Source organism: Ursus maritimus, unplaced genomic scaffold (assembly GCF_017311325.1).
Source record: "Ursus maritimus isolate PB19 unplaced genomic scaffold, ASM1731132v1 scaffold_11, whole genome shotgun sequence".
In the NCBI taxonomy this organism is placed as follows: Eukaryota; Metazoa; Chordata; class Mammalia; order Carnivora; family Ursidae; genus Ursus; species Ursus maritimus.
Window position 1 is genome coordinate 15,481,142 of NW_024423453.1, and position 22,546 is coordinate 15,503,687.

Here is a 22,546-nt window from a genome sequence, read left to right on the forward strand (position 1 = left end):
TTCGCGGGAGGAAGACACGCCCCCGACCAAAATGAAGCCCCACCCCTTTCCCGAAAGACCGCCCAAGGACTTAACCTGCCTCCAATCAGAGGCAGAGAGGAACGGAGGAAGCGATCCGGGAGACCCGAGAAAGGTGGTTGCCCGGGAGACTGGAAACGCAGTATTGGCTCCACCCCCACCGCGATCTAGAGCGGCACCTGTAAGTCCTTCTCGGTGTAGACCCGTGATGTGAATCCTGTATAGATTCTGAACTATTTTACTGACACTGGAAAGGGTCCTTCAAAGAATTAGGTTCCATAGTTATAGGCGTTAGCTTACCACAGTAGTTATCACGCTTTTAGCCTTACGACCCCTTTACAACACTCTTACAAACCATTTTGGAGGACCCCAAAGACCTTTTGTTTATATGGGTTATCTGTTGATCTTTACCATGTTAGAAATTAGAATTGAAATTTTAAAATGTATTTTAAAACCTTACTAAATATATTAATGAAAATGACTTATTTTCTTAGGAAAAAAAAGAGGGAAGAAGACTGGTGTTATTTGCAAATCTATTTACTATCCACCTGAAAAGTAGACAGGCAAGTCCCAGATCTACTACTGCATTCAACCGCTGGTATAGGTGGGGTTTTTTTAAAGTATATGAAGAAAATCTGGCCCAAAATCAACAAGTGGTAGTTTCTGAAGAGCTAACTGCAATGTGGAATGTGTTTTCATTATACAACATCCAAGAAATCCTATGTTAATATCACTATGGATTTCATCAAAAAAGTTTTGAAGTGTTGGAAAGCTATCAACCTCAGGCATGTATACAGATTTTGCAATGTTCTAATTTGTGCTTAAAAGGCCAAATTTTAAGCATTGGTGAGAAATGTCAATTGTTTTCCTTGAAATGATAGGTTCCAGTCTTGAATTCACAAGAAAGTGAATACCAAATATCCAAGTCTGAATAATCGTGTTTGTCAGTTGTGCTTTTAAAAAAGAAGTGTTCCAGCAAGCAACTCAAATAATCACACAAATGCTTTCCCTTGAGACAGTACCCTTCTGTATTCAGTAGAAATGCTTTATGTGTACTTCCCATTTCATCACACAGAATATTTAAAAAGAAACGTATTCAAGAGTTGAGACTTAAAATTGACAACTTTTACTGTTTCACAAAGTGCATTTTTATTAGAATTTTGTTTCCTGCCAATGTGTGGCATGAGGAATGCAGTGACTATTACTACAGTTTAAAGCTACTACTTTGATGCATGCTTAAGTACCAGCAGTACTAACCACCATTGTTTTTGTACCATCCGTGCAAATGTCAACACAGTGGAAAAGGCAGATAACATCTTAGTGTAATGAAGATAGTTTCAAAATCACGGACCCCCTGAAAAGGCCTCAGGGATCTGCAGACTACCACTGGCCTATAGTGACCCAAGGTCTGAGAGCTGACATTCCCTGATTCTTTCATCAGTCCTTCCTTAATGCACGCAATGCTCTGCCTACAGAAATACTATATAATGGATGAATAAGATACAGCCACTTTCCTGATTTCTTTGGTCTACTAGGGGAGAGTTCACAAGTGATTGTGAAACAAGAACTGAAACCCCGAGAAGAGGTGCTTCTTACGTGGAAAAATTATTTCCTGCAAGGGATCTGAGAAGGTTTTGACTAGGTACCAGAATGTCCCAGGCAATTCTTTTTCTGAGGCTAAAATAACTCCATATTAAAATAGACAGCAGTGCCTGAAGATGGGTTAACAGTGTAGAAATTTTGGGGAAAATACACATCGATTTAGACTTGACAAAAATACAGATAAATTTCAGAAGTAAACTGAAAAATAAAGCCATAGAGGAGACAGGAGTACATAGAGTTGTATAGAATTTAGTAGAACTTAGGGAAATGGAAGGTATATTAGTTAGCTAGGGCCCCCATAACAAAGTACCTCAAACTGGATAATTTTGAACAACAGAAATTTATTTTCTCACAGGTCTCACAGGCTAGGAGTACAAGATCAAAGTGTCAGCAGGAAACCAAACCAATCTTCTGAGGCATCTCACCTTGACTTGTAGATGGCAATCTCTTGCTTGAGTTTTCACGAGGTCTTCCCTCTTTGCAGTCCATGTCCTAATCTCTTCTGATAAGGAAACCAGTCAAATTAGATTAAGGCCCACCCTAATGACCTCATTCTAACTTAATTACCTCTTTAGAGGTCCTATCTCCAAATATAGTTGTGTTCTGAGGTACTGGGGATTAGGACTTCAACCTATGAATTTAAGTGGGACACAATTCAACCCATAACAGAAGGGAACTTGTCTGATCTTAAGAGGAATACAAAAAACCACAAAGAAAAAAAGCATATTAAAAGTAAGGATGAAACATTTCAATATGTGACAAAAATTTTTACATATAAACAAAAATTTGGGGTATGTATAAACTTAGTATCTTTATAAACAGTTCATACAAATTAATAAAAATGGAAATATTATGATTCCAATAAGTAAACAGGTAAAAATATAAACAGACATTTCACAAAGTGGCTACTGAACAAATTTATAGAAATCTATTACCTTCATTTCTAATCAATAATATTAAAGGAAGATATCTTTTTTATTTTGCCTTTCAGATTAGAAAAAGATTTAAGTGATAACACTGTATGTTGCAGAGCATGTGCTCATCAACTGTGATGCTTTACACTGGTAATAAAACCCTTTCAAAAGCAATGTAGCAATATGTATCCGAACCTATAAATATGTGATTTTATTTTTAAGCCATAACCCCAATTTTGAATATTTAATCTACAAAAACGAAGCAAGGTAAGAAGTCATAATTGAAGAACCATTTAAAAAAAGGACCAACTACCCAACATAAAGGGAATGGTGCATCCACTTTGTGGACTACTGCATAGCCACTCAAAGTGAAAGCGATGAAGGCTATATAGCAATGTGGAAAGTGTTCAGGATACTAAAAATAGAATATAAAATAGTGTATATACTACAATTACAATTGTAGGAAAGGACTTCTTATGAAATAGATCCAAAGATTTTTAGTTGGTTATAAAGCATTATAATCTTGTTTTGTGTTTTCCATAAGATTTTTGCATTTTCTTAAGCTTTTATTTATTTGAGAGAGAGAGATCATAGAGAGAGAGAGAGACAAGTAGGGGGAGTGGCAGGCAGAGGGACAGGGAGAAGGGGACTCCCTGCTGAACAAAGAGCCTGATGCGGGACTCAATCCCAGGACCCTGGGATCATTACCTGGGCCAAAGGCAGACCCTTAAGTGACTGAGCCACCCAGGCACACAGATTTTTGCATTTTTAATAAAATTTTGCAATTTAAAAATAAAATTGTTATAAAATAAAATTAAACAGTAAGAGATTCTAAGACTCCTGTGTTTAACGCCACGTAGTTCCCAAAATGGGCATTCTTCTGTCCCTCTGATTGCAAGGTTCTGATAAAGGGTTATCCAAAACAGTAGGTACCAAATCTTTCCACTATTCTCTTGTTTCTCTTCTCAAGTCCCGAGATTGCATGTAACAACTTGAGGAAAATGACACTGATATTATTGCTGTTTTTGCATTATAACAAACAAATCAGAATATTGAAAGCCTGATGAAGTGGGAAGGAATTATCTTTTTAAAAATTACTCTGGGAAATTCGGTAAGTATTCCAGGGCTAGGCAAAATCTTAGAAACCATTAGCCCAATGTCTTCTCTTTTAGATCCACAAACCACTTTCATAGTAGTATATACTCTTTCAAAGCCCTTAGAATTTAAATAATTATTTCATTTTTTTTGTTGTGCAATTTTGTACTTAATTTTGTACAGAAGGAAAATGTTTGTGTAGAAATGTAACTTTTTAAAAAAGGCATTTTATTTTAGGTTGCTATATTATTTAAGAAAGCATTATAAAATTCATCTTCAGGCAATCTTTACAATATTTGTAATAAAAACATACACTGGCAACACTTATTTTCCATTTAACAAGTGATGCCCACTGTTTATTTTACTTTAAGCTAACTGTGTAAAAGAAAAAAGAATTTATTTTGAAGATCAAATTTCTTTTAAAACATTGAAGTGAGGCTGTGATATAGCATCAAAAATAGACAAAAAGAGCTTGCGTAATATGATACTTGAAGTTCTTTCACTTTGCATCTAGAAAAGGCAAGTAATTTTTTTTAAGTACTGTGTTTTGTTTCTAAATGGCAAAGCTTTCAAAGTACTAATTTTAAATACTTCTTATATAATTAGCAGGGCTTTTATTCACAAAAATGAAAAGCCAAGTTAGACAAAATTGCCACTATAATTTCTCTTTCCAAACATATTTTAAGGTACTAGAGACGTCTTGGTGGGCTACATTAAAAAAATCCAAAACCAAAAACAGAAGATGATTATATTTCAGATGTGATAAATATTGCCTTGAGACAAATTTACAGAAGTATCATACACTTCAGTAATTTATAAACCTTATGTTGTGGTCTTAAAACAATCATTGAGTATAAATTAAATAACTTATGACTAAGAATAAAAGCAATTAAAATTTCATTAAAGTTAAAACCATCACACAGCTAGAGGTGGCTTACTGGATGAATGACTGACTTATGAATATATACACTGGTCTCCACTAATATGTGGTACCAATTTGGAAACTCTCAAACTCTTATTTTAAAAAAATTAATAAATAACCCTTTTAGATTGATTAAAAAAAAAAAAACATGGGGAGAGAGATCATTACCACCTTGGATCATGATATCAATCCCCTGAAACAGCTCTGTGACACCCAACGACTGAGAACCTGCTTGTAGCATAACCCTGTTTGACTGAACAATGTATGAAACCATATTTGTCCCAGGGCATGCAATTAACATCAAAATGGCTTCAGTTCTCATTAGATATCATTCATAAGACACTATACCTTTGCATTTACAAAAGCTTCTTTCATTTGGCTTAACACATTTGAAATTGAAATATATTGGACATGAGTGGGTAAATGAAATATATTGGATATGATTGGGTAAAAGTTATCCTAAGTTGTACTAAATTTTCTTTTAATAATCACAAAATAAATGTCATTTTTAAGTTTTTATAGTGCACAGAACTCTGAAGACATTGGATACTATTTTGCTTAGTTCCCTTTTTTATTTTGAGTCTATGAATCTAAGCTTCTCAACATATTGTGAAGTTCATTAAGTCAAGGGTCTCCAGTAAATTTAATACAGAAACACAAAGTGTCAAAATTTTTAGACAGTAAGCCTATGAAGCAATTTGAGAGTTGCCTCCTTTCCTTTATCTGTAACCGAGTAAAAAACTAAGAACATCAGGGAAGTTGAGAAAGAGATATAGGACTTTGATAATTTTCTAATTAATCATAAATACCTAAGTGTCTTTCACTAAACAAATAGTTTTTGGTCCTGCTAAAATGTTCCCTTCCTCGAGTTGCCCCACCGACTTCTTTGAGCATTGCTTTTAAGCCCAATGAACCTATTAAAATGGTGAGTGGGGCAAGGACTGGCTGACCCTCGAGCTGTATCATTAAACTCAAAGAAGTATTAATTTTGACAGCAATTGCCTAGAGTAATCCTTACCTTGTCCCTATATTGCCACAGTAATACCCAGGTCTTAGGATGAGCGTAAGACAAAGCCTAACAAGATTTGGATGTGGTGATTTATTGAAGGAATGTTCTCAGCAGAAAGGGAGGAAGGGAAACAGGGTAAAACAGAGAAAAAAGCTAAATACAGATTTGGTCTCAACTGGAGTTTGGCTGAGCCTAATCCCCCCTGGAGCTCTAGAGCATGAATTACACCAAGAAGTTGGCCCTACCTTGAAACAACGGCCCAGCCGTTTTGTTTCCACCCCAGTCAGTTGGTCATTGGCATGGGGAAGAGGAGACATAACATCCGGGGTAAGTCTCCTTCCTTTCAATGGAGGACAATTCCCTGGGAAAGGGGATAGTTGGGAATTGCTAAGGAACCAACGCCCACAGAATTTGGGAGATGCCTGCACTGGCCCATTAAAAAGCATCTGGGCAGGACATCAATAGCATCAATAGTATCCACCACATCTTGGCATCACATCTTCCTTCTTGGCTACCACCTAGAAACTATGAAGAAGGGAAAAAATGAAATAACAGAAATATACCAGTTTTACGTAAGTATAGTAAATAAAGGAAAAACAACTTATGTTGAGAACTCCACAGTTGTGGGAGGCATAGACTAAAAAAAAAAAAAAAAGAGAGAGAGAGAGAGAGAGAGGATGTATTTTCTCACAGTGTATATATGCCATGAACTTTATCTTCATTCAAGACTCCAAGGACCCTAGGCTGGATGTCCTCAGATGAATCTGACACTTTTTCATTCAACATGTTTCCAGTCCCATACAGGAATATTACTAAATATGCTCTTCCATAGCTGTAGGCAAAAACTTTTATTCTTGGAATCCTAGACAATACTAGAAGACCAAAAGTATTGTCTATTATGGAAACTCCATGCCTTTACTGTTTTATTATAAACTACAGTAACATATAACAATGAAAAAATCAATATTTTATTCAGTTCTGAGGTATAACACAAAATACATAAAGTTTGAAAAATGTTTCAGACAAAATACCATAAGCATAGCACAAAAGTTAATGAAATACTCTACAAAGGTAGCAAAACTGTATAAAGTTCTTTTCTTACCTTAACCGTTTTAACTCCCGAAAAGTAGAAATTAAGAAATTATATTTAAAGAACTTTATGTAATACCATTTAATGTTCATTTTTGTTTTCATGCCGAGAAAGCCTTCCTGTGTGATATTAATGATTTTTAAAGTATCATGTATTTAATTGGTTTTTAGAACCTATAAAACTATCCTTGGGCTATGATCATAAATCGTATTCCTGTAAGACCTGAAAAAAACAGAGTGGGGAGAATCCAGACGATAAGCACAATTCTGTAAGAGATTAAAACTCAACTGGTTAAAAAAAAATACTTTGAGTGCTTTATGGTCTGTGAAGAGATGAGGGATATTACTGGCCTGTATCCCCTTTCTTATTAAAGTCATGAGGTTGTGTGGATATCACCAGTATTCAGCTCAGTTATAAAATAAATAAATCAATTACAGGTTCATCACCATCGATTTTGTGTAAAAAGTGTAATTGAAACGCTTTGATAAAGGATGTCAATCACTAATGATAGCAAGAGATGCCTGGAAGGGAAATGAAACATACCTGGTGATGCTTGAATATGTGTTTCCAGGTAGACAGCCATTGCTCTTTCTTGGTTCTTCCCATACACATACCCTCTAAAACTCAGAATGAAGCTAATGGGCAAGACAGAAGTCAGTTGATGATATCTTATTTAGCATTAAAGCAGCAGAGGCAGAAATCAGAAGGTTATCACAAAATAGCAACCCTGCATAGCCCCTAGCTTAAAAAAAACTCACCACCCCACTGAATAAATTTACATTACTGAAAAACAACAAATGAAAATTTAAGACAGAGAGCAAACCGTATATACTTTAGAAAAATCTTTAATGTGTTGTTTGGAACAATTCTATGAAACTTAAATATGTAATGTAATTTATCTTCTATTAATCCATTTCATTGTTAAATTCTTCATTCAGGGCTCAAAGTTTCTAGAATTATGAATGATGCCAAAAATTCTAAGAAAATCTTACCAAGTCATAGCTGGTTATAAAATTTCTTTAGTTTCTATTAAAAAAAAAATCTCTTTAGCACTTGGACAAGGGAAGAAATGCTACATAGCGATGGCCTTTTTATTTTTATTTGTATTTTGTTGGCAGTTCTGTTCAGTTGGTTTCAACATTTATTGAGCACCTACTATGTACCAGGCACTGTACTAGATGCTGGAGACACAAAGATGAATAAGACATGGTTCCTGTCCCCAAGGAGCTTACAGTCTTTTGGAGGCAAACAGGTAGTGCAAAGACATAGAGTTTATTCTAAAGTGGACAAAAATGTCAGTAATGTAATAATACTGGGCCTTTAAATACAATGGCATGTCATTGTTTATAATGTCAAGGTAGACAATTAAAATGAAGACCATTTTCATGTGATAAAACAGTAAAATCATTAAGACCTAAGTTTTAAAGATTCACATGATAAAGGTAGTTAATACTAGAAAATTTACACCATAGTTTTTCAAGTATTTCATACTTAGAAATATTATTGCCCACATTTGTGCTATAGTCAAAGCCATTATTCCAGGTTACTGGATCATTCACATCTCAGCATGCTAGGATTCAGTTTCTCACTAAGTTTATGAATCAGAACGGCTAATTCCTCAGTTGCTTGGCTCTTGTCCTCCAAAAGTTCATAACGAAGGCTGGAGATATCTTGCTTGATTTCTTTTAATTCACCTACAGTATTTGTATTTAAAAAAAAAACATATCATTGGTAATTTGCTCTTTGGATTTAGAAAAGAACAAAGAGTGAATTTCATACAAATTCATATAATATGAACACATTTGCTTCATAAAGCCCAAGGTAGTTTCATCAAATTTTGTCCTTCAGTATATTTAAGAACTATTAGCCTTTTCTTTTTTTTTAAAGATTTTAAAAAAATTTATCTGTCAGAGAAAGAGAGTGAGAACACAAACAGAGAAGCAGGCTCCCTGCCAAGTAAGGAGTCCGATGCAGGACTCGCTCCCCGGACCCTGGGATCATGACCTGAGCCAAAGACGGACGCTTAACCGACTGAGCCACCCAGGCGTCCAAGAACTATTAGTCTTTAAAAATATACTGACCTTTGAAAAAGCTGTAAAAATAGTCCAGCTATGTTTTCAATAGTAAAAGTCAACTAAAGTATTGTTCCGTGGCTCAATCCCCTCTTAACAAATGGTGATTTTTTGGCTAACTGATCTACTGCCAGAGTATTGCCATTTTGTCTACAGGGTGTCCCTTTGGTTCCCTCAGACATAAGGGTTGAAACCTGCATGGATCATCTCCCTTTGCCAGAATGGAAGAGACTCTTACCAAAATGAAACTTTACTAAAGGTGATTCAATCTGTTTAAGAGGCAAATACTCACATGGAACAAGTAAATTTTAAGTCAGGTTTGAAGTAAGGGAAGGGAAGAAAAAAAGTAGGGGTGACTATTAAGGAAGGCAATGGTAATGAACTTGGGGCCAAGGAACATTTTGTAGGACACAGAAAACCTATGTATAAAGAAGTAACAAGCAATGGTGAAGTTAAGTTTAATGTGATACCACTGGCATTGTGTTTACACATAGGAGTCTCCATAGGAGACTTTTGGCTATTAAAACACAACCATTCCCATAATTCAGCTTGGCAGTATTTTGAGCATATGTAGTTTGCAATTAAGAACTGGATTATATTAAATGTAATGTAGATAAGCCATTGACATTGAAAGGTGAACTTTGGGGCAGAAATTTATCCTGAATCTAAGAAATGATTCTTCAAATTATTGGTGTTTTAACAAGCTTTCTGTAAAAGAATCACATGTAATACATACCTTCCATGATATTCCCTTGTACCTTTGTGATGCTTTAAAGTATAATTTCTATGTTCAGAAACTTTTTATCTTAAGGAATTCTAACTATTCCTCAAGAATACACATAAAACATTTGCAGATTCCTTTTTTTAGGCAAAAAAAAAAAAAAAAAAAGCTTCTTCCTTTCCCATCTGGCAATACGATCTAATCTGAAATCACAAGGCCAGTCTTCGGTGAAAGAAATGGATTCTCACACCATTCAGTATGACATTTGGATTATAAACCCACCAGATCCCCTTCACCTCCTTAGTGCGATATCCTCCTTCCTTGTTTTTGAGTTATGGGGAGACTATCCATTAAGTGTTATATGTAGTCTGCCAATATGGGAAACACAAACTACTCAACATCTTAAACTTCAATTTTGTCATTTATCAATGAGGATGTTAAACAATATGACAGTTTAGTTAGAACTTTGTTCAAAACTCCAAATTCTCATTCACTCATTTTCCTCTTTGGTGCAAGGATGTGGAAGGTGCTCCTTTGTTTCTGATGGTGTCAGCCATCCAATTCCCCAGATCACTTTGCTTTTCTTCTCCCCACTGCCACCCACCAGGGAGGTTACTGTACAAATGATAGGATTTTTGCTTTCTAAACAACAACCCCTTTCCCTCCTGTCTCCCTGAGACAGTTTCTAGGGCATCATGATTGGATTTCTGCTGGTCCTCAACCACACACTCAGAGACTTCTTTTCTACATACATGTACCAGGGGACTGACCCAGATTTTCAAAGGATTCCTTGCATATAAAAAATAATGGCTTTGAAGCCCATCACCAGTTTTATTTAGTTGAGCCCTTTCTTCTCTTATCACCATAGATAGATAGCATAGATATCTCGTGGCATCTCATGGCTGTTGGAAGCTACAGTTTCCATTTTTAAGGTAACTTACTTTTCCCAGGTTGATTTCTTTCCAACTCTGGGCCTGTTCTTTGGCCTAGCCTTTGGTGAAACATTTTTATAGTACAGACAGATGCCCTGCTAGGATATGCCTGGAAAAAGAGGCACCTTTAAATAAGGAGCCAAGGAGAAAAGTGAAAGGCAAAAGAGAAACACCAGATGAGAAAAATGGGTTACAGATTTCTTTCTGTACAACAAAGTAAAAATTTTTCTGAAGGAATGTAGGTTCTATTTGAGTCAACTGGCCAACTGTTTTATTGGAAAATGTTAACATTGGAAAAATGATAACACTCATGTGAACTCACTGCAACCGAATTGAAACTACTGACTACTTTATGTAATAGGAATTTAAATGCTCCCAGAATGATGGCAGGTCTTACATTCTAAGAATCAGGGCATTCTGAGTAGAGATCAACTGTCTCTGAATGACATTTTTAATAACGTTTTCTTTTGAAAGATCGAGTTTTAGAAATGTAACCTAAGATTCTCCCATCAATCTTGGAACTGTTACCTGAGATTGGATTTTTAAAGTATCCTTCAATATCAAGTTTTCCAAGATCATTAAGTTAGTTGCAAAAGGATGTTTCTCAAGTTGGACATGCTTACCTTCATTAACTTCATCATTTTCTTTGTCCACTTGTGCTTTCAGAACGTATCGCTTTATAAGTCTTTTCATTATCTGCTGTTGATCAAAAAGAAATAATTATATCATCAGTGATACACATACGTAACCTGGATCCTATTCTCCAAAGAGTCACATATCTGTAAAGTAAACGCAGTTCAGGAGAGAGAATTTTTATCTAACTATTTATAGAAGATTCACGCAGATTTCAGAACTTAAGCATTTTTCACCTTCTGTTGAGACATACTGCATAATCTACAAACATTCTCCCTCATCCCCAAGGGATGGAAGAAGCTAGAAAAAGAAGATAAGCTAGAAGATTTTAATTCATGGTTTCTCTTTAAGATGTGCTGACACCACGTTATCACCTATAAACACCACCTTATTTCTCACTGTTAAAAAAATATAAATATACGCTCAACAGATAAAAGTTGGAAAATACAGAAAAGAAGAAATAAACAAAGGTCATCAATTGTCCCACTATTCAAAGATAATCATTGTTGTTATTTTGGTGTATATCTCTTTAAATTTTGTATATACACTAAATACTATACATATATTTTATGTTTTTAAAATACCATATATTCTGTTATATTGTATGCTTTCTTTTCATAGCAATATATATTGTAATTATATTTCAATCTAAATAAATGCTCTTACAGGATAATTGTTTATTCATAAGGAAAAAATAAAATTGGAGCCCTACTTCATACCATACACACAAAAATTAATTCTACATGTATCTTAAATGTGAAATACAAAGTTTTTAAATCCTTTAAAAGAAAGCATAGGCGAATGTATGTATAAATTCAGTGTAGAACTGGATGTTTTTTAAACAAGATAAAAAAATTCCAATTACAATACAAAAGATTGATCAATTCAACATTATTACTATTAAAATTTCATTAAAATTTCTGTTTATAGAGATACTATAAAGAAAATAAAAAAACAAGCCACAAACTGGAAGAAAATACTGACAATACTTATAACTGATAAAAAATTTAATTTGGATCTAAAATACATGAAGAACTTTAATTCAAGAAGAAAAACTTAAATAACCCAATAGAAAAAAGGCCAAAGACAAACAGGCATTGCACAGAAATGGAATCATGAATAATCAGTAGGCATATAAAACAATCTCAAATTCTTTTCTCGGGGAAATACAAATTACAATTAAAAGCAGACACAATTTCACATCTAAAAAGGGAAAAAATTAATAAATCTTATAATGCCAAATATTGGAAAGACTATGAGTCAATGGAGACTTTTACACTTTACTGGCATGAGTATAAACAGACCACAATGAAAAGCAATTTGGCATTATCTTTTAAAGTCAAATAGTGGCATATCCTTTCACCCAGAAAGTCCACTCCTTGATACAGAGCCTGGAAAAACTTTACACATGTGGACCAAGAGACATAAACAACAATGTTTATAGCAAGTAGTAAATATAAATCTGGAAACAGCCTAAACAAATATCAACAGGAGAATAGAGAAACCATGGTATTTTACACAATGTAATCTCATTGTGTTCACTAATGAAATTAAATAATGAAATTAGTGAGCCATAGCCACACACAACAGGATGGATGAATCTTAGAAGCATAAATGTTGAATGAAAAATTCAGTTTGCCGACTTCACAAAGTATGAAACTATTCTTACAAAGTTCAATAAGTAAATCCACATAAGGCATTGTAGGAATATTTTTATATGTAATAAGTCTATATTTGAAAAGAAAACCAAAGCTAGAGAATGAGAAACCCAAACTTCAACTTAGTGATTACCTCTTAGGTGGAGGCAAGGGGTGGGCCAGGGAGGAGCACCTAAGTAGAGGGAATGGACAGATAATGTCACCAATCTTAGGCAAGTGGTGGTTTCCATAGGCGTGCATGGAATTGTAACTTATCATGTGTTACTCACATTCTTGGGCATATATCAAAGATCACATTTAAAAAATAAAGGAAAGGGGGGAAAAGGCCTGAGCTAAAATGAAGACATAGTAGGAATAGAATATATGCCTTAATTTTAAGGGAGTAGAACTCATGAAGCTAAGTGACCCATTAGATGCCAACCTCAAGAAAAGGGAGAAATCTAGGAATATTCAAAATGTCAACCTCAAAGAATAACAGATCAAGAGAGAGACTATGCTATTGGAATGGAAAAACCCATTTTACCAATCACAATAAAATAGAAAACCTATTGAAGTCTGTGGAATCTAGATTTCAGGGCAGACTCAGAGCTGGGTGGATCTTGGCCTGGACGCGCTCATTCATTCACCAAATATTTGTTGAGAGCCAACTCGGTGCCAGGTACTGCACTAAATGCTAGGGGTGCAATAGTGAACACAGCTCCTATTCTAATAAAACGTCATTGGAACAATTCACCATGATGGGTGGACATGTCAGGGATCTAACTAACTTTAGGGGACAGCAAAGGTGATTCCTACAGAAAGAAAATACAAAGAAATGGATATCAGTTAAAAGCAACTTGAAAGGCAGTAATACAAATCAGTGGGAAAGAAAGACTATTCAACAAATAGTACTGAGACCAGAACTAGCCTTTTGGGAAAATTAAAATTAGATCTCTACCTCATATCCCGTATAAAACAGATTTTTCAAGAGTCAAATGACAAAGGATCTAAATGCGAAAACAAAATTTTGAAAGAAACAGGGAAATACTTCTTGAAAAAGCTAAAGGAAAGGATAAACTATAAGGAAAACATGAATAAATCTGACTATATTAAGACATTTCAAAACTTTTATACAAAGTACCAGTGAAATGTAACCTTATGTCAAATGGGATTTTTCTGGTTGTCCTGAAATTGTTGACAAATCCAAAGCTGATGAGAAAGGATGCTAAGTACTCCATGGTCTAAGACCAAGTTGTCACTAGCAGTTGGGGCCAGCCACCTCCCCTCAAGGCTTACTGAGAATCATTAGACCAGTAATTACCACCAATTTCCTCCTCATTCCACATAAGGAAAAGGACTGAGCCATGGGAGGGATCACGGGCTTTTGGGGTGGAGAGGTTATTCGTTCTTTCTGGGTGGAAGGGAGGAGTACCTCCACTCCCCAGAAGCCAAGGGAGGGGGAAAAACCAAGGCAATCACTCATTAAGATTAGAGTTGCCTAAACCAAAGGCCTGGCATCCTGCTCCCAATTAAATATCAATTCCAGCAAACTTGCTGACCGGCTCCTGGCAATTAAGTCAGGGACAAAAAAACTCAGTTAAGGGTGGAACAGCCTAATCTCCTCCAGTCCTGTCCATGTTGCTGCAAATGTTCGAACACTACATCGAAACCTAAGGATATACTGTATGGTGACTAACATAACATAATAAAAAATTATTAAAAAAAAAAAAAGAAAGACATTCTCTTTGAAAAAGACAAAATGGTCAAGACCATCAAAACAATAAAGACAGAAATCATTTATATCTGGATTAAATTTGGGAATACATTATTGTTTTCAATTAAAACAATATTAAAAGGTAATAAAGGCATATTATGAATAGATTTCAAAATCTGTATGTAATAGAAGATTCCCAGAAAATGCAAATTACCAAAGTGCAGTATAATAAAAAGCAACCTGGGCAAACCTAAAAAAAAAAAAAAAAAAAAGGGGGAACACCNAAAAAAAAAAAAAAAGAGTGGAACAGCCACTGGGTCAACCTGTACTCCCATTATTTGGCAAACAGATAAAATTTCCACTAATTGGGTGGAAGGCAGTAATACACGTCAGTGGGAAAGGGGCTGTCTATTCAATGAATGGGACTGGGATGATGGGCTGTCCCTATGGAAAAGGTGAAAATTAGATGTGAACCTTAAATCAGAGCTAGATCTCTGCTTCAGGAGCTGTGTAAAGGGGGAGTGGCCCACATGGCCTTTTCAAACCCTCTAAACTTGCCCCCCAGCCCAGTTACAGAGGCAACACATGGGTGCCTGCCACAGTAAGGACGTTAAAACTTGGTCAGCATTAGAGCAGTAGTGACGAACAAGGAGGAAGTTGCACCCACAGTTAACCCAAGAGAAAGAGGCTTGCCCTTTGGCTTGTTCTGCCCACTCCACATAGCAGAGGATTAGCACCTCGATGAGTTAGCAGGGGGATGCGTGTACAAAGCAGACCACAGCCTTTCTCCACTAGAGACATGGAAAGGTTTAGCCTGTGCTAGGAGTAAGCAGGAGAAGAGCTTTAGGTTTGATTAGGAGATCCATGGTTCAAGATAAACTTAACTGTCTCTTTAATTACAAAAATGAAATCTTTTTAATAACCAAGTCACTGGAAAGTTATGGAGTCTTGACAAGATGTTGTAAAGGGGACCTCCATCCAATAGAAGAGTCCAAAATAGGACAACTAGTGGAAAAATACTGAAAACAAAATCATTTTATATACTCATAGGCTGAGACTCCTTAATGAATCCATTACCCAAAGTTAGAAGACAAACCAAAAAGTAAGAGAAGTTGTTTGCAAAACATGTCAACAAAGAATCGGGATGAAGAATGTTACAGAATTTTGAGAAGTCAAGAAGGAAAAGACAAATCGCCAATTAGAATTAGGAAAAGGAATTTAAATTCATAAAAAAGGAAATCTGAATGACCAACATATAAAAAGATGTTCAATCTCACTAGTAATCAGAGAAGAGTAAATTTAAAAATGAATACATTTACACCTATGAGTTTAGAAAACATTTTTTCTTCTGAAAAAAATTCAAATCTACAGGAGACTTGAAAGCAAAATGAATTCACATACATTCTTCACCTTGATTCACCAATGTGAGAAAGTTGCTACATTGCTTTACCTTACTCTGTCTGTATTATTATTATATTGCTAAGGCACTTGAAAATAAATTTCAGACATCATGTCCCTTTATCTGTAATACTTCTGTATTTCCAAAGAATAAGAATATTCTCTTATATAACCATGCTACGATGATCAAACCTTAGAAAAACTAACATGGGTCAAAAACTGTTTAATACATAGCCTATATTCGGTCTCTTTTTTCTAATTGAGGAACAATATTGTTTTCAGAAGTTATTTATCTTTAGTCTCCTTTAATCTGGAACAGTTCCTTGGCCTTTGTCTTTCATGATACTAACATTTGTGAAGATGTACAGGGCAGTTATTTTTTAGTAGGGAAAATTTTTAAAATCTGTTAACACCAAGTGCTTCTGAGAACAGTGAGAAACTCTTGTACCATGTTGCTGGAAATATAAATTGATATAACTACTCCCAGGTACGTCATCCAGAAAAACACTTACAAGTGTGCAAAAGGAGACATTTACTAAGATGCTCATTACAGCATTATTTATAACAAAGAAGGAAAATAAGCTAAATATTCATCAATAGAGGAATGAATAAACAAAAATGCTTTATTCATATAACAGAATATTATACTATAGCAGTGAGAATGAAAAACAAGATATACATGTATCAATATAGGTAATTCTCAAAAGCATAAAGTGGAAAAAGGGCAGAATATGTAGTATATTATTCATTTATGTATATTTTTAAAACACACAAAACTAGTACATAAAGGTATGAATGTACTTATATAAGTAATAAATATATAGATGCATACATGGGAAGAACACAAACTTTAAGATAGTGAAGATCACCAGGGAGGGATGAAGGCTAATGTGATAAGGTAGGGGCATTTAGTTGTATCAAAAAACCCTTACAAAAAAGGTACAAAAAGAATACGGCAAAATGTTAACCTTTATTAAATCAAGATGGTAGTGGCACTGATGTCTAACAGGATATTTGTGTTACCATTCTGTGTTTGAAATAGTTCATAATTAAAATTTAAAATATAATAAAATAAAAACTATTAAAATATTTTTCTGAGTAGGTTTTTAACACTGCTTAACAAATTGTTGTGCCTCACCAGCCTGGGCATTCATTCCATCTCGAGCAGCAGGAGCCCTTCAATTATAATAAACAGACAAACATTTTTCACTTTTATAAACATAGCTGTAAAGATTTTAGCTAATACATAAACTGAGCAACTCAGAGCTTATAAGGGTTTTGTTTAGAACCATTCAGAAATGTGTTATTTTGAAATCCTACCTCTACAAAAAATAAAACTGCTTAAAAATTAAAATGAGACAGAAGGAGTTTGGAGTAAAAAAAAAAAAATCTCTGAATTTGAACAGGTCTTTATTTATAAGCTGAGTGAACTTAAGGTGCTGAAGCTCTCCAAGCTTCCATGTCCCTGTATAAAAAAATGGGGGTAATAAAAACTCAGAGGTTGTACAGATTAAATCATCAAATGTATATAAAAAGCAGATTTTCTGCTTAAAAGAGGTTAGTTCTCGCTAGTATTATTTATAAAGATGAAATTTGAAGGCTAAGATATTGCTACCCACATGCTTTTTAGTATGACACTCTCTAAAATATTTAACATTATCCAAAACTATGCTTAGAAAAAGTCTATGAAAAGTTATATTTACTGCCAGAAAGGAAGATGATAGGAAAATAAAATATTTTAAAAATTCAAATAGAGTACAGGTTTCCCAGAAACACTTGTACAGAGTCACTCAGATTAAATTCCTTCACTGAAGGGAAAATAGGCAGATACATTCATCTTTAACCTATAAGGAACATTATGGTTACAGGCTTAAATTTTTTCCTTTCAAAATTGGGTGTTTTAGATTTTCCATGTATCCCACAAAAATTCTCATTTAAAAAAATTTCATCTTAATATTTACAGCTTAAATATATTTACATCTACCACTGTACTAAGTTTGAGCTTCTCTACAAGGCAAGAAAACTGGACTGAAATCAGTTTCCCCACACATGACACTACCTGGCAATACTCCATCCTTTAGTTCATGTTGGAAAGATAATTCATGTGAATTCCAAACTTATGTACAACTCAGAGAAGGGGCAAAGGTTAGCCATTTCCATTCCATTAGGTAGCTTGTCTGGTGACCCTGAGGCAGTATTGTGTAAGCAGTTAAAAAAGTGGGCTAAAAAGAAAAACAAAAGATAAAATGAACTTGTGGGACTTCATCAAGATAAAAAGCTTCTGCACAGCCAAGGAAACAGTCAAAAAAACTAAGAGGCAGCCCACGGAATGGGAGAAGATATTTGCAAATGATACTACAGATAAAAGTCTGGTGTCCAGGTTCTACAAAGAACTTCTCAAACTCAATACGTGAGAAACAAATAAACAAATCATAAAATGGGCAGAAGATATGAACAGACACTTTTCTAATGAAGACATACAAATGGCTAACAGACACATGAAAAAATGTTCAAAATCATTAGCCATCAGGGAAATTCAAATCAAAACCACACTAAGATACCACCTTACGCCAGTTAGAATGGCAAAAATTGACAAGGCAAGAAACAACAAATGTTGGAGAGGATGTGGAGAAAGGGGATTCCTCCTACATTGTTGGTGGGAATGCAAGTTGGTACAGCCACTCTAGAAAACAGTGTGGAGGTCCCTTAAAAAGTTAAAAATTGAGCTACCCTATGATCCAGTCATTGCACTACTGGGTATTCACCCCAAAGATACAGACGTAGTGAAGAGAAGGGCCATATGCACACCAATGTTCATAGCAGCATTGTCCACAATAGCTAAATCGTGGAAGGATCCGAGATGCCCTTCAACAGATGACTGGATTAAGAAGTTGTGGTCCATATATACAATGGAATATTACTCAGCTATCAAAAAGAACGATTTCTCAACATTTGCTGCAACATGGACGGCACTGGAGGAGATAATGCTAAGTGAAATAAGTCAAGCAGAGAAAGACAATTATCATATGGTTTCTCTCATCTATGGAACATAAGTACTACGAAGATTGGTAGGAGAAGAAAAGGATAAAGAAGGGGGGGTAATCAGAAGGGGGAATGAAGCATGAGAGACTATGGACTATGAGAAACAAACTGAGGGCTTCGGGGGGGGGTGGGGGAATGGGATAGGCTGGTGATGGGTAGTAAGGAGGGCACGTATTGCATGATGCACTGGGTGTTATACGCAACTAATGAATCATCGAACTTTACATCAAAAACCAGGGATGTACTGTGTGGTGACTAACATAATATAATAAAAAAATATTATTATAATAAAAAAATTTATCTTTTATAAAAAAAAAGTGGGCTACAAGCGCAAATTGCCTGGATTTGAGTTGTGACTCCATTATTTACAAGCTGTGGAACCTTGGCAACTTAATCTGTATAATGGAAATGTTATAATCTGAATTGTAAAAGAGATAATATAGGTAAATTACACAGTAGGTGCTCAATTAATGTAACTATTATTATCTGTATACTTCTGTAAAGCAAATCTTGATTAACAAATCTTAATAATGATGGTTTTATAGGCAAGGATCATAAAACTTACATGTGACACGTAAAATTACCATTATAAATATTAGTTTTAAATTTTCAATTGATTCCTTAATCAAAGCCAGTACCAAAAACTAAATTGACCAATAACAGATTCATCATTTCCCTTCTTGGTCAAGTTACTAACTAATGGAATAGAAAACTAATAGAATAGAAGTCTATAGATTAATTTCCACCATCCGCACACCTCCAGGAACTATCCAAATTTCTTGGTATGATTCTGTGAATCACTCTTTAAGGTATACGTTGTGACTTTTGTAGAGTAGACTATGGATTTTCTCTATCCAGGGTATGGAAAGCCTACATAGTAGTTACCTTAAACACTATCTCTTGCAAACAAACCTGAGTTCTTTTCTCAACTCTCCTTTAAGACTGGGAGAAGGAATGAAATGTGGGTGGTTGGATATATGGGTGTGCTCTTCATTCCCAAAGGCATCAAAGCTTTTCTTCTCGCTTGCTTATTTTTTACTGATTCAAATTCAACTAACAATTGTGAAACACTCTATCAGGTACTTTTACATTCATTTTCTCATTTAATCCTACAGAGAAGCCAAATTTGACTGTTATCAGTAGTTCCATAAAGTAAGATAAGACTGATTTAAACCAACATAAAGAACCCAAAAATAAAGAGTAGAATTTTAGAGAGGGAAGGGACCTTGAAGTCATGTGTTTTGCATACTTTCATACCCCTCACTTTGAGATGGCTTGACCCATCACCATTGCACAGCCTCTGGATAAACATCTGTGATTCAGAGCCTATTACTCTTTCCAGACAGCTGATTTAATCTATTTTTAGACAACCGTAGCAGTTTAAAAGCAATTCTTTGGTATTGCACCAAATCTGCTTCATTGTACCTTCTAACCACTGGTACAAGTTCTGTTCTTTAGAGAAACAGAGACGAAAATCGCTTCTTTTACTTGATTGGTTTTCAAATATTCCCCTCCTCTGGGTTTCTTTCCCTAGGTTCCCACACCATTTTATTTATGTTTCACCTATACCACATAGCCACACCACAGGGCTGTGCGAATGTTCATCTACTTTTTTCTTCCCTTCCCTTCCTTCCACCTCAACCCTGCCTTTCCACTCCAGGGAGAGCATGAACTGTATCTTTGAAGGCATGAACTGTATCTTTATATCCTTATAACGAAAGCCCATTCTTAATAGTGGGAGTCTCAAATGTGCCCTCAAGCTCATCGTGAGTGAAGCTTAATGTGAATGTCTCATATTGCCTCCTTTAGAGAAAAACTGCCATGTGCTTTCCAGTAAACCAAGCCACCTACGGTAGCCTTCATGGATTGGACCAGGGACCACCATGTGGGCCAAAGACAACCTGATACTACCTGTGCCAAAAGTGTCCCCAAGCCAAAGAAGTTGGTTAAATCAGAGCTGCTATAAGAGACACCAGAGACAATAGGACCCAAGAACCTACAGCCTTGCTTCTAGAGAGCCTTGGAAAAAAATTCCCATTTCTTAAGGTCACCTCAGCATATCTATGTACCTTTAACTTGAACTAACATAGGGGTTCATGAGCAGAATTCAATCAAGGCTATCCCTCCAAGTTCTTATGTTTTTCAGAAAAATCATCCCTAGTTCTGTAAAAAAAAGTATTTACACACATAATAAAAATGATCTCAGCATACTACTAATAATTAATGTTAATATAAATAATACTGCCATTGAACAAGGAATTTTTGAAACTCTTCCTCTGTTGTACTTTAAGGCACATTTGGATCTCTCTGCTTTTGAAGTAATTGGTGAGGAAATACTTATTTAGATCTAAAACACATAGGGTGGTAAAACCAACTGGTGACAGCCATGTGTTTTTTTGAAGATGGGTATGACTATTCTTGAAAAAAATGTCAAGTCATATGGCATTGAGTCTGGTTAATAAGGTGAATGATTATCTGAGTTTAGTAATGAGAATAAGGCATTTCTTGTGTCTTCTAAACTAATTATAAACATAATTCTTTAGAGATATTCCAAAAATGTTCTGAGCTGTGGTAGCACCATTAGAATTGGTGTATCCCAAAATGTTACCACTTTGAAGAAGATAATCCCCATTTAGCAGATTAGGATCTAGGATTTCTTTAAGGTAAGTCATATAATATAATCACACTGCATGGGACAAAAATCCATAACAACTAAACCAATTGTTACCACTTGTGGAGTTCATAATAAAGAGACTTTATCTAAATATAACCAAAACATTTATATGAAGTTTGATTGGCATGTGAAGTTTGATAGCTAATCAAAACTTTTTTTCTCAGAGTTTATAGAAGCATTAACAATTTGCAGACCATTAAAAGTTTCAATTTGATTATAAACTTGGGAATTTCCCCCACTTCTAAATCATTCAAAAGCAACAAGGAGAATAAGAAACAGAAACACAAACTCCTTTGATGAAACTTAGAGGCATCCATATTCTTTTTAAGAAAGGTTATATGAAAAGATCAAGTGGGGGTGTCAGGAAATGCCAAGGGCAGATATTCATGACTGAGAACTTCCCTCGACTTTGTGACAATCTTGAGAAGCTTAGACTAGAAGAGTGAAGGGGAAATTATCAAGAAAAGCCATATTTGCTAGAAGTATTCAGTGAAGTTGAGAGGGAGTGTCTGACTAGACCTGTAATGCTATTTTCTGATAGGGAAACATGAAGAAAAAGTAAACGTATATAATCCTGTCCCAAAAGGAAAATTCTATTAGCTGAGAATGAGGATCTGGAATTCTCCAAAACCACTCCAACCTCCTGAAACCAGCTGGTTCAAGAACTCACTTCATTCAAAACTGAGTAGTAATCACCAAGGAATTTATGCAAGGTCTACATTAAAATAGTCTAAGAAAAAAAAAGGATAAAACAAACAGCAAATAGAGAAAACTTGCCAGAAAAACGTTAAAGAAAGGATGAAAATACATGACGCCATCAATTAAATGCATTTTTTAAAAATATGAGCCAATCGTGTTTTTAAAATAAGAGCACAAGAAGGTCAAGGAAAACAAGGTGAGCCAAAAAAGGAAATGATATATAAACTTGAAAATCTCAAGAAGAGGAGGAAGAAAAAAAATCATCACAGAAATGAAAGGTAAATTCGAAGTAGTACATATGAAGACAGACACAGACCCCCCCCCAAAAAAAAACAACATACAGAATGAGAAAAAAGGAGCCAAAAGGAGAAATG

The 22,546-nt window shown here is 35.1% G+C and overlaps 1 protein-coding gene across 2 annotated transcripts in view; it reads right to left on the minus strand.

The window, feature by feature from the left end:
* Window positions 1–6,520: 6,520 nt before the first annotated feature.
* Window positions 6,521–22,546, minus strand: part of TRPC3 (transient receptor potential cation channel subfamily C member 3) — a 54,449-nt gene continuing 38,423 nt past the window's right edge. For both annotated transcript variants that reach the window (XM_008689485.2, XM_008689484.2), the window contains 2 exons: window positions 10,999–11,074; window positions 6,521–8,344 (listed from right to left, as the gene is read on the minus strand). In XM_008689485.2, coding sequence (XP_008687707.1) covers window positions 8,202–8,344; window positions 10,999–11,074 — 219 coding nt within the window. In that variant the 3' untranslated portion in view covers window positions 6,521–8,201. The remainder of the gene's footprint in view (window positions 8,345–10,998; window positions 11,075–22,546) is intronic.